The sequence below is a fragment of the Lepisosteus platostomus genome, chromosome 2 (assembly GCF_059453375.1).
Source record: "Lepisosteus platostomus isolate fLepPlt1 chromosome 2, fLepPlt1.hap1, whole genome shotgun sequence".
Classification (NCBI taxonomy): Eukaryota; Metazoa; Chordata; class Actinopteri; order Semionotiformes; family Lepisosteidae; genus Lepisosteus; species Lepisosteus platostomus.
Genome location: NC_142612.1, coordinates 58612896 through 58626669, shown reverse-complemented (window position 1 = coordinate 58626669; position 13774 = coordinate 58612896). Strand labels below are relative to the sequence as shown.

At 34.7% G+C, this 13774-nt stretch overlaps 1 protein-coding gene across 1 annotated transcript in view; it reads left to right on the top strand.

Moving 5' to 3' along the window:
- The window catches only part of mospd2 (motile sperm domain containing 2), a 31148-nt gene that overhangs the window by 7672 nt on the left and 9702 nt on the right, over positions 1 to 13774 (top strand). Inside the window, exons 5-9 of the mRNA XM_088609495.1 lie at positions 415 to 569; positions 5472 to 5532; positions 7345 to 7383; positions 7890 to 8014; positions 8320 to 8493. Of these exons, the coding sequence (XP_088465621.1) occupies positions 415 to 569; positions 5472 to 5532; positions 7345 to 7383; positions 7890 to 8014; positions 8320 to 8493 (554 nt within the window). The remainder of the gene's footprint in view (positions 1 to 414; positions 570 to 5471; positions 5533 to 7344; positions 7384 to 7889; positions 8015 to 8319; positions 8494 to 13774) is intronic.

Below are 13774 nucleotides of genomic sequence, written 5' to 3'. Positions count from 1 at the left end.
TATGAAAGGGCTGATGGTTTATTTATTTTATTTTTAAAGCTGAGTATTCAGTTTTCGTGTGCCTAGCTATGCTAAAGATTTAAGGTGAAATGCTGTTGTTTACCATGTTTTTAACATTATACTATATTTATATTTTGGAATTTATAAATTCAATTAGTGAGCTAAATACACAGAAGACTGGCATATTATTGGTCAAGTAACCTTAACTTCTCCATGGAAAACTGGAGCACCCTTTTAAATCTCCCATTACAACCTACCTCCTTTAGATAGATGGCTAATGCCCCCTCCGGAAAACTTTGATAGCAAACACTACACTTCCTTTATGAAGTGTCCTGTGACCCATTTGTCTTTACCTAAAATACAGACCACCCTGAAATGAACCTCATCGTGCTGTATTTCCGTGTGTCATGTTAGTCTGGTTCAAGGTGAAGCTGCATGTGAAGGATGCCAAGATGGTGGTGGACAAGAAGAAATATGTGGCGTTCTGGTTGGAGCGCTACGCAAAAAGAGAGCCTGGAATGCCCCTGACCGTGGTGTTTGATATGTCAGAGTCTGGGCTCAGCAATATCGTGAGTATTTTAAGCTTGTTTCTCTGATAAAAATGTTTCAGTCCATGAAGACGCTGAACAACATTCATCCCTGAAGACGCAATGTTTTAAAGGAGTTTCTAGAAAGTCACGTGGCTTGCTGGCGTGCAGTGCAATCTGTGCATGACTCTATCAAAGCTGAATTCGTCAAGTTATACTGTCACTGTATCCAGTAGCATAAACAAACTAGGGCTGAGCAAACTGTGGAAAAATTGTAGTTTTGAGTAAATTACACTGCTGTGCAAGGCTCTTTGCTGTCTTAGTCTTAGATAAAATCTAATACAATATTTTGAGCCAGTAGTGATGTTTACTTTTTTAGCAATTTTGGATTGTGTCTAATCCATCTTCCATTACATGATTGCAATAAAGTATCTTTAATTCTCACTTGATCAGAAGTTGATCACAATAGCTTTCGGTAAACCACATATGAGAAACCATTCTGAAGCATTATGGTAGCACACCCATCACATTTACCCATCAAATCTTATTGACTCATCATAAACATAATATGTTGCTCTCTACACATCTATGCTGTTACTGTTAAATACATATATTCTGTAGTACAAAAAAAACAGAATGCGGGCATCCACTGTTAGCAACAAAATAGTTAATATTTCAGTACATTACCATAGAATTGTTGAAAAACAGGAAGAACAATGATTTAATTTATTTTAATTTAATAATTTTAATTTATGTATTTTTCCATATAATAAATTATACCTTTTATCAAATGACAAATTGCAATATTTCTGACTTCTTTATTTTCTCTAACTTCACCGTTCATTCATTAAAAACTTTAACCTTAAATCCATGAATTGTAAAAAAGCCATACTTTACTCCTCTTTGTTAGGTTGCATTATCTTAGTAACAAGGAGTTAATCTGTTGTTTTTTTATTATTTTCTTGATTACTTAAATGGAGTGACTGAGTAGACATCATGTCTCTTAATTAGGTGACTTTTTAATGCAACTGTGACTTGTTAATTTGCCATTCTCTTAGACTTTGTTTACAATACATTCTAACATTGAATGTAATACGCAATGCAGCAAAGGATTGGAACTGATCAGCCATTCACCTCTAAATCCTGCAAGGGTAATCTGTCTAGGCATATTTTTTAATCCTTGCACTGATTTAGCTCCAGTGTAGTCCAACAAGGATGCAGTCACTTTAAGGATATTTTACATTTATTTTATTCACACATACTGTACATGCAGGAGAACTTTTAAACATTTCTTATCGTGTTTTTGCTGTTGTTGCATCTGCATTAATTTTCAAGTGGCAGTCAAAGTATTTTACGATAGTGCAATGTGTGTATGAAATACAGTAGAATTATTGGAATAAAAAAAAGAAAGAAATTCTGAATGAAACATATAGAAGGACAAGTACAGTTTGCTAGCTGTATCTCACCTAGTGCAAACAAAGAACTGTTGATGTGCTAAGCAAACCCCAGGAAGCTGTGTCCTGTGTTGAACTGTATGACAATAGACCAGCGGGCAGCATCTGGACAGTAACAGACTTGCAAGCTCTGGGTGTGTCATGACGAGTTACAAAAGCACAACGGACAGATGTGACAGAATAGGCATACAGGACATCCTGCTTTTTGTAGTTTCTGTTTGTTTCAGGAATAAGCAGTCACTTAAATCCTTTCCCGTATGTTTATATGATAGACATGTTAGAGATAAAGGTATAGTCCTTTTTTTTAAAAAAAGTGAAAAGTGTGTTTCAAAGATGTGGATTTTTTTGTACTATAAACCTTTTTCTGTAGAGGCGGTGTTAAACTGTCAAAAGGATGTACTACATTGAACTCCTCAGTAGATAAAGATAAGATCCTTTCTGGAATAATCCTCCCAACAACAGTTTTCTTGCATAATACTTGTAGATTAGTTATTCAGGTGCTGTAGCCTGAGCTCTTCAATTTTAGATAAAGGAATAAAAAGAAAACATTGAATTAATACCATCCCCTGTTGGGCCTCTTAAAAGAAAAGAAAAAAAACACTGGCGAATACACAGGAGGGAAAGATCTTCAAACAGGGTTAAGGAAGACCTTTAAAAAAGTCACTGGTGTCTTCTGCATTATGATGAACACTGCAGCGTTAAATTAAAGAGAGCTAAATCCTTCTTTCGCTGAAGGTGGTTTTATTATAAAAGGTTGTTCATGAGATATGGTTGGATTTGCATGTGTAATTCTCTGAGGCTTCAGTTCTCAAAAGATAAAATGAGTAATTATTTTTTATCATGGTTTCTGAAGAAGAAGATTTATAATTTATTAAAGGACATGCCTGAAGGACACTTATTTTTATAAAAGTTGAGCAAAAGTTTCCTTATTATGTATTAAGCGATGATTTTGTGATTTAAACTGTATTGCTGTGTGCAGAGTTCAGTAGCAACCTTTTCTTCCTGCACTGACTCCAGCATTGTCAGCTATCCTAAGATACAAGGCACTGCTGAAAATAATACTCTGTTTATTTCTCGGCTAAGCAGCATGAAGGGAACATGCTAAGGTAACTATCATAGTAGAGAACTGTTCTTTTTCACACCTTTCTGTTTATGGAAACATTGCTAGATTCGATTTTTTTTAATTAAGAGCAGTGCTCTCTGCTACATTTACATATGCTGTTTTTGCTTTTTTTTTGCTGAATACATTTCATAGTCCCAAACTTCTGTCACATACTGATTTTTTTTAATTCAAAAGCAAATTCTAAAAGCAGAAAGTAGTGTAATCAATAAGTATGTATTCGAGTTAAACGCCACTATTATATCTAGCATGTCAAAATGTCATGACTGGTCTCTTTTGTAAAAACTGGGAATTGCGCATTATTTTTGGTAATGTACCTCACCCTGACAATTGTTAAAGTCTCTGGTACTGCAGGGAGAAAAGGAGGACTTGCAGATATGCTTGTTTGATAGCCCAGAGACATCTATCTGTTCGTCAGACACCCGATAACCTCTGCAGTGACTGACAGGGGGAGTAAGTGCCGATTGGAGGAGCGGCACGTCTCTCGCTGACATCACTGCAGGCCTGCCAGTGCCTGCAGTTCCCCAGAAGCCCAGCAGGTGGTGTGCTGCCTGTGGTTCTCCTCCACTTGAGGAATCCCAGCACAGTCGGCTGTTGACTAGACCAAGGCTCGACTAAAAGCCATCCTTTAGTATTGGTCATTGTTATCTTTTTAAACATTATTGTAATCTTTAATCCATAAAAACATTTAAAAAATGACTTATTTTGTATTATATTAATATTTAAAACCATTTTATGTCGCCTTTATCCACAGTTTTAGTGTTGTGATATTGACTTCTTAGGAGACGTGCATTGTTTAATACATGTATGTTTTCTAATCAGTCAAGTAAATCAGTATAATTCAAAGTATATTACTATATTGCAAAGATATACTATATGTGATGATACAATGATAAAGTGGGATAAAAGGTTGTGTTTAATTTACTGTATCATTTTTACTGTTACATTTTTTTAAAATTACTTCCCACAACACGTTTGAACACTTTAAACATTGAACATAGGTTATCTATTCAACAGGGTTGTTAGCTGTCACTGAAGAAATGTTGATATAAAGATATGAACCCTACTACCAGAAAATGTAAATTTTGAAATATTTTTTTAGTTTTTGTGCAATTGATGACTATAAAGACAAAAACAACAATGATTTAAAACCTCTGGCTTTTTGGGCAGTATCCAGTGATTCATAAACTCCACATCAGCTTCTGGGAAAACAATAAAAACATCCAAAGGTCATTGCTTGATTTGATAAACTTTGCTTTCCATTTCAAGCTTGAAAATGGATTTTCCTTGGGGACCTCTGTTGAGGTGGAAATGCATGCGCTGTGCTTTTGAAAAAAATATTTTGTATGCCAACCATCTGAAATGTATTTTCGAAAACAATAACAATACTTCGTTTTAGACAGCATAATACAGTAGGTGAAAAATAAAAAAAGAAGTACCTGTACATCATATCAGTGTTGATAATGTAATAAAATTTAAACAACGTAAATCCCTCTTAAAAAGGGCAATGACGAATGTGCCAAGATTCCTACTTCCATCTTTCTGTAACACCTTGGATTTCAACTTGCAGTTGCAGAAGTATTCAGGTGCTGTGCCTTAGATGAGACATCAGTGTCAAGTTTATAAAGTTTAGGAAACTGTTGTTTAGCAAACATTATTTGTTACTTAGCAAACAATATTTGTGCTAGGCATGTAGGTCTGTAAGTATGTACGTTTTATTTGGCATGCAGGGCTGCTGTAATAATAATGCTGTACCGGCCACCCAGTGTCTCTTGTAGAAATGGAGGAAAATGAATTGCCTTTCAGTCACTTTACCAGCCTTGTATGAATATAATATAATATCTAAGACAGATGTGTCACTTGGAGATAAATTCTGCACACCACAAATTCTAATTAACACTTTGAGAATTTTTTTCTTTAAGTTACATGGCTATTAAAAACATTTGCTTTCAATTTCCAAAGGTTCCAACAATTCAATTTCTATACATTTAGTGTTCTTTGTGGATCAGGCATCTGAGAAAGAAGCCTGATAGTTATTACTGGTTATGTTAAAATAATCATCTCATGTACAGTATGTGAAGTCAATTCTTGCTCTTTAGCCAGAGGCTAAAGGTGATGTGCTGTAAATACTCCATCATCTGTACTCTTAATTAATTTGGAAAACTTGTTGATGAGAGCAGTGCCTCGTCACTTTGCATTTCAGGCTCTCAATTTAATGCTTGACTTATTTAATCGTACACTCACCTACAATATGTGAGTTAGAGGCACACTAGAATTAATTGAAATTGCCCAAAATATTATTGCATATTGATAAATCAATTTTTAATACTCCTGTGTTAGAAGAACATTTTAATTATTTTTCTGTTTCAGGATATGGACTTTGTGAAGTACATCATAAATTGCTTCAAGGTGTACTATCCTAAATTCCTTTGTAAGTATCAACATATTTGTATTTAAATCTTTTTCTTTTAAAAAAGGCTAGACTTTAAAAAAATACTAAAAAATATTATTCAAAGGTGTTAGAATTTGATTTTTTTCCTGCATTTACACAGTATCTAACAATAAGGAAAATACATGAGCTAGAATGTTTCATATTTTCTTTATGGTGTTATTCCAAATTAGTATGAATAAAGGCCTAATAACCTACTTTAATTTTACATGTTGGAATAACTAATTAATTTCTGTTTTGGAATTTGCCATAACACCCTTAGAAACACATGACATGTCAGAATAGGCCATTTGCTGGGGTAAATGAAACTGTATTGGATTAACAGGAGAAAAGGAAGAACAGTGATGTGGAGGTTAAATATTTACTTACTGGAACTCTTATAAACATTTTTGTTTGCTTTTCACCTCAAAGTATTTAACTACCCTGAAAATTATGTTTACTAATCATTTGTAACTTTATTATTCACTTATCATTGGCAGAAAATCAGGAAAGTGTTGTATTTGATTGTTTCATGTTTGCAGGCCTGATGTCCAAAATAAATAAATAAATGGAAGAAATCATTTCTAGACATGATCCTTGTGTGGAGTTTTCTTTAGTCATGATGTCACTAAAGCATATGCATGGACGTGCTTAACGCAAGAAGCCTGTTCTTTTTCAGGCACCCCTTCGGCCACTTGTACACCATCATCTATAGTGGTGATATTCACCCCTGTTCCAGAAGGGCTACAGCCTGCCAGGTTTTAAAGGTCACTTAAAATCCTCAATGAGTGATGACCTGGAAACTTTGGGTACCAATCATTCAAGAGTCCAACATTGATAAAAAAAAAAAGTGTGGGCCGAAAACCAGGGAAGACAGTGGCCCTGCAGGACCAGGAGTGAATGTCCAAAATATGTTTACCACAAATAAACCAGAGAGAAGCAGGAAAAATGTCAAACTGTTTTTAGCTACCTACAATAAGAAAACTACAGCATCTGTATCTCCAAACTGCTTCAGGACACCTTTGATGTTGTACTACTGTAGTACTGTACACAGCATTGTAATACTGCAAGAGCAATGTGCCTGGATTATGTTTATTCATATACTTTGATAACAATTCCTACCACATTTGTTTCTAGCTTTGTGTTTTTTGATTTACTGCAGAGGAAACAAGAGCTTGCACTGTAGTAGGCATAAGCTGGAATCAGTTGTAGGATCTAGTATTGCTTTGCTTTCTCTTAATTTATTATCTTTTTTTCAAAGCACAAGAACAGGATTAGAGTTTGCTTACATGTGGCTATTGAACTCAAAGCTGAAAACAAGATGCATGAGAGTTCATGAATACTAATACGTCTGACGGTGTTTTCAGCTCTCCTTGCTTTTGGTCAGCTTTCTTGTCTCTTTTTGACGTCCTGTGTGTTTCTTTGAAAGCAAACCTGAGGAGGTACACTGTGCACTGTGGGGCTTGCTTTTGTCTCAAGATCCATAGACAACAAAGAACAGAGTGTTCTGATATTGCACAGAGCTGGATTGCTCGGCATGGTTTTGAGGATGTGTTCTTATTCTGATATGTTAGTTTTTTTAATACATTTATTATTTATGATGGAAAGGAATTTGTACAAAAAAGTGCTTTGTACCAGAGGTCTTGTAACATACAGTACTAGCTTCCTATAGTGTAGTCATTTTCTTTTTTCAGCTTTCAATGCAGATAATTCTAAATCTGTACTATATAGTTATTATTCCCTATTTTGCCATCAGTGCTTACAATCTGAGCCTTGCCCTTATAGAACTCAAAAAATCTTTTTTTTTTGTTTTAGCTAAAATGGTGATGTATGAAATGCCATGGATTATGAATGGTGAGTAATTCATATCTACCTTATAATATATACTTTAATTTAAGTATCCTATATTTACTAGTAAAATGTATTATACATTGTAATAGATACTGAACAAATGTTCCTGAGTTTGATTATGAATAATTGTTGGCTGTACTTGGAGAATCTTACTCCTTTTACCAGATTTAAAGAGTAATTTTCTCTTATTACTGCAGCTATAGTTACCTGTGGCTTTATGGGCAGGACTTATTGTATTCTTTCATTATATCATGTTTTTAAATCATTTTATGTTACTGCTGAATGTTTGCTGTAGGTTTTTTTGAAGTGCTTCAACAGGTTACTCAACTTCTTATCCAAATAATTAGCTCAATTGGAAACAAGGTCAGAGATCAGAGATGTGATGAAACCCTCATCCAGGTCAACAAGAGTTTAAAGTGAAGTTCTTACGGAAGACATGTAGACTTGTTATTTCAAAGTCTTAACTTTTGTAAATGTGAACTTTATTTTTTTTGCTCTTTTTGCTTCAGCCGCCTGGAAGATTGTGAAGAGTTGGCTTGGCCCAGAGGCAATAAACAAACTGAAATTTGTCACAAAAAGTGACGTACAGGAGTACATTGGTGCCGAATACCTTCCACCACATATGGGAGGAACTGTAAGTATATTTGTTTTGTTTAGCAGATTCCCAGGAGTTAGTAAAAAAAAATAGATAATCTAAATGTTTTGCTTTTTTTTTGTACCAGGCAAAATGCACTTCTTGGTTGCTATTCACTCTTGTTCAGATTCAGAGTACCAATAACCAGGATTCTGTTCTCATTCTGTAATCCCAAAATAATATATTATTTTCTTCTAATACATTTATTATTATTATTATTATTATTATTATTATTATTATTATTATTATTATTATTATTATTATTATTATTATTATTATTATATACAATTCTTATTTTCTTCTAGGATTCCTTTAAATACAGCTATCCTCCCCTGCCAGACGATGATTTCCAATCCCCCATATCTGAAAATGGACCAATTGCTAGTGAAGATGAAGCTGAAAGCAAAGACGGTGAAGCAGAGGGCAGAGACACCCTGGAGTCTGGTCCCAACGCTGAGCAAGCCCTTAAGGTCAAAAAGGTAAGCCATGAAGCATGTTCTCATACTGCACAAGTTCCAGCTTGGTAACATTTTAATGAGTTTTAATGAAATTAACAGCCTCCTGCATTTTAATCTGCTTTTGTGCCTTTCTGATTGAGCTCTGTGTGTATGTGCTTACATCTGCCACAATTCAGACATAGTACACCATAAAGAAGACCCATCCACACGAGTATCCCCACATTTTAATCTTAATCACCAGTACTTTGCATGTTTTAAAATTTAGACTGTTCTGTAGGACGTTCTCCTTTGCATCTCAACCTGCTTTAACAGTTTTGCCTTTTTGTAACCAAATATTGTAACAGTGACTTTTTATGTTCTCCACCACTCCCATTTAAGTCTCCTCAAACGTACTTTTAAAGCATTTGTGTACTCAGTACATATCTGTCGGCCAGTGTTTCTGATTTCTCATCTGTGGATTAGTAATCATTGCTTTTTTAAATAATTACAGAACATTGATTCTTCCATGATGCAGAACAAATCTCAATTTACCTTTCCTTCAAATCCTGCTCAGTTTCTGAATTATACAGATTCATTAAGGGTATGAAGCAGTATTTCTGTTTTAAAATCTTTCTTCCTGTCTGGTTCATATCCACCTTCACGAGCTATATGTTCAGCTACGGAAATCTATTGAATATTTTTTTTAGAAAAAAAGAATTATCAGGACTGACTGTAATTATTATTTTTTTAGTTAAAATGTGTATCAAAGTAAATGATAAAGGCTGTAGCAGCAAGCGCTTATTGGAGGACTTGTGAGTGTAGAATTAGTTTGGCTCATGCACCAGTTTTGATAATTAAGTGGTGCAAATACATTTGTTTTATTAATAAAGGTCAAATTAAAGCCACACAATCAGATACTGACACCAGCTTTCATAGGTCAGAGGTAGTAATTGTACAGATAATCGTTCCCTTGCTGAAGCTGGAGGTTGATTGTGCTCTGGGATCTCAAAGGCCACTGAGCAATACAGGATGTGCTTACTCTCTGGCAGGGATGGAAGCAGAAACCCTTTGGGATTGGCGTCTATGTAGTGGATGCTTTGATGACCTGGTTATTTTTGTCCTGGTGTTTCTTTCAAAGTGTCTCTCTGCAGGTCATGGTCATATCTGTCACCTATCTATCTTTCCCAGAGTGAGAACGGTTCTATACTTGCTTAAGTAAAATGTCTTTGGCAGACTTTTATTATGTTCTTATAGGAAAATGGCTGCTAAAGGTGATTGTGCCATTAAGATTTTCTTTGCCCTTTTCCTGCTTCCTCGGAAAATCTGATGGATTTTCTTTGTCCTGAACTGAAGTTTGGTGATTAGTCATTGCTTCTTACATTTAGAGTTAGTGCAGGATCACCTCTTGTCTTCTAAGATTATAAGAAATGCCAGTGTCCTGTGGTAATACTGTGATACAGAAAGAGCCCAGAGTTCACTTATTCTTGAAAAACAGGAATACTGTCCTCATGAGGGAACAAGGATTGGTGTGGATTGCTTAAGGTCATATGCCTTTTTTTGTTGTGGTTAAATTTTAGGAATCTATTATACTATCAATTAATATATTATATACAATTCTTATTTTCTCATTCATTTGGGGTATTTTCTTCTTGTTTCCTTCCAATTATCTTCCAAACTGCTAAAATGTTCTTAATTTGAGTTATCAAGTTTCCAAGATAAATTGAATATTCCCCTCTTGTTTGTAATTATCCTGTGTTCACTTTTTCTTGCATCCCTCTTGTCTTAGTTGAAAAATATAGGTTTTATTGGCCACCAGCACTATGTCATTCACATTTGCAATTACATTCTGTCACCCAAAACAAGATCTATGGGTAGAACAGGTTTTTGGCCAGTCATGTCTTATGTTATGATCAAAGGCAAATTTCAGGGGATGTGTGATCACTTTAAGAGTAATTATTCCGAGCTTGTTTTTGTATGTAAGAGGGGAATGTTCACAAAAGAATGTTTGAAAAATGGAAAGAAGATTGCCCAACCTGTCTTTCTTATCAGTGGTTAGCAAGATCTACCAGAAATATCCTCATAAGCCTCAGGGTCAGAACACCATAGCCAGATCTCTCAGGGAGCTGGATCCTACAGCATGGATGTAGGTTCATATCTGCAGCTCCTTCTGTAAAGTCTTCCCTTTCACAGCACCCTGTCCTGAATTTATTCATTATCATTTGCTTTTGTGTCGTCTCCTCCTAGTTTGCATGCTGTGTTTTTTTAATTTGAGGTTTGTTGATGGCTTTGAAGAATTCTGAACACCACGGTCAATTCTCTCTCAAGAGCTATTTAATTTCATAGAGAAACAGCTTCCATTCTTTAATGCTGTCTTCTTTCTTGCCTGGTTCATTTTCTTGTGGCTATTTCAGAGTACCCTTATAAGTTACAGTATATTTATCTTTGTTTTATATATTGTGTGTATGGTGAATTTGTTTCAATTTAGAGATATCCATCAAAATTATGCATCTTTGATACTATCAGGTCAAGGAAGCGAGCTCTGATAGTAGTATGTATGGAGGTGTGGCATTTGTATCAGCGTATGAGGGATAAAGGACCATGGTACAAAAAGAGATAGAAGGTCAGTTGTACATCACCAAAGGCTCATATAAGAATCTGCAGGCTTTGCTAAATTATGTAAATTATTATTCAAACCATATGTTTCAGATCAATACATACCAGAAACATAATTGTTTCACCCTTAATTTATTAGCCTGCATCAAAATTTTAACTTTTCATGTCAAACAGAGAATTTCTTATCGTATGTACACAGCTGGCACAGCGGCGCAGCTGTATCTGTATCCTGTTTAAATCAGAAACAATTTTAGTTTAATAAGCGAGTCTTTACATTACTAATACATTTTTTGTAAGTGTGTGTATCATTGGACTACAAATATTAGTGTGTTTACAAGATTCACACTCTGCTGAACGACAGCCTGTCTTCTGTTTGTCGGAGTGCCTAAAGAACAAAAGTCCATTGAAGTATGAGTATGTACAGTATGTACAGTATAGGCACTTAAAAAGTGATCATTACAGACAAGACAATAAGAATTGTTACAAAGGATGGGAGGCCATTTGACCCATCTGGCTCTTTTGGTCGTTTATACAGTAGCTTATTGACTCAGGAATCTCATTTAGGTGTAATATATTTTTCCTACTTTATTTGCTGAATCATTTGGGAATATTCTTTTTTTTTTAGTTTTTGCTATGCTCACTCTCTGGATTATGTTTTTTTTCAACAAATGGTATCACTTCAGATTTTTGCCCTTCTTTTCTCCTCTGAGCAAATTAGCTAATTAGCTATCCTACTCTTTTCTACTTACTCTTAAGCTCATTTTAAAAAATGCTTCCTCTGATTACATCATTCTTTCTTGATTGTTCGAAAAGATAATGTTGATACAAATATTTCATATAAGCTTTTGAATACATCTTGTAGATGCTCTGACAAAGCTGAGTGAGAAAGTCGTCACTTCGGTTTCTACTGCTGTCATTCCTGTAGATATTTCCCAGACTGCGGAGAAGAATGAAGTCTCCCATTATGACAAATTATTTTGCTCATAAAACTTTAATTAAGAGATCTTTAAGTAAATTTGAGACTGTTTTCATATGTCCTGCACCCTGTTATAAAGATTTGCAATTAATCCCTAATAAAAAGGCCTTGGTAAAAAAATGCGACAATTAAAGAGACAAACTTTTGCCCTCGAAGCAGCATAAATATATAGAAAAGCCATTATTGTTCCTATGATGTCAGTCAAAATCAATTGCAGTTCTTCACAATCGTGCAAATTATGCTGATTTCAAAGAGACACGCTTTTTGCTTGTGTAATTTAATGCAGAATGTTGATACCTGTAAGAAGGAAAAACTAATTCTGTTTTTATTTGTTTGAAATAAGGTCTGGTAAGAAATTTAAAGATGAGTTGCCTCCATTAAGAAGTTCTGAAAACCGAAGTGTTTCTGCGGTCGAAATGGGCTCTTTCTATAAAATTCTTTGTATTTTGTGAGTAAACCTCCTTCTCTGTCTCCAACAACATATAAAATTGAAATTCACATAGTGTACATGTTCCTTAAGTATAATCAGATATGCTGAAAGTCAAGCACAGTGGAGAGTACTGTGCATTCCATTTTGGTATGTTACCAAACCTTGTCACAGCTATCTGGCAAGTCAAGTGAAAATGGTTTTCACAATATATTGAGAAAACCAAAATGGCTTTACCTGCCAAACCTATTGCAGCAGCTATTCTGAAGAATACTGTAAGGAATTCCAGAATTATTCAGATGCATTAAAGGTAAAATACAAAAACTGCCATGTTTATTAATTCTGGACAGTCACTTTACACATTAAACTACAGTACGTGACTTGAGCTACACTGAAGTCAATTAACATCAATTTGTATTAACCTGAAAATGTAATTGATTTGTCCCATTGACATTTATATGTGATTTCATCAAAAGTTAATCGAAGCTGCAGATGCAATTCGAAAAGATGTACGTGTACATGTGTACTTTGCAAGTGGAATCCATGGAAGATTACTCTTACTGTATGATCTAGCGCAATCAAAATATGTAAATACAGGGGGTCCCCGTTTAACATCCTTAATGTGGACTGTTAACACTGGGACATGAAACAGGGTATTATTTCTCATAAGAAATAATGGAAATGGGTTAATGGAGACTGAAAGGACGTAAATATTGCCCCGAGCGCGTTAAGTGCAACATATTTGTCCATAAGAATCAATGTATGTCAACAGTAATAAGGACCAGGACATGACAAAAGTCTACAGCATGTACACTCACATTATCTGTGTATAAACAGAACATTCACTTTTCTGTGTGTAAACAAAATGATTACCGTAAAAGTTGAGCACTTAAATATGATTTTACTTTTTAAAATGTGTTTAGAACACTTATCCTTTGAAAATGAACAATGAATGTGTGAGTGATGAATTTTAAGTGTTATGCATCACGTACGTAAGTACACATGTACATTCAGATAAAAACACCACAGCAAAATACTTGTAAATTCAACTTTAATGTGCACAGTAATGCTACAGTTACATTAAATACCGTATACATCTATATGATAGATACATTGATCTTATTCTTTATAGAGTACAATTATTAGTATTTAACTTGCCTAATAACATGTCCTGTTTGCATTTCTTGAGGTTTCTCTGAACTTTGTTAGAGCACTTTGCATTCAGAGGACTTAAGTCTGGGCACAGAAAAGACATTAAAATGCTAAACATCTCAAACACAGTTATAAAATAATATAGTAATAATATA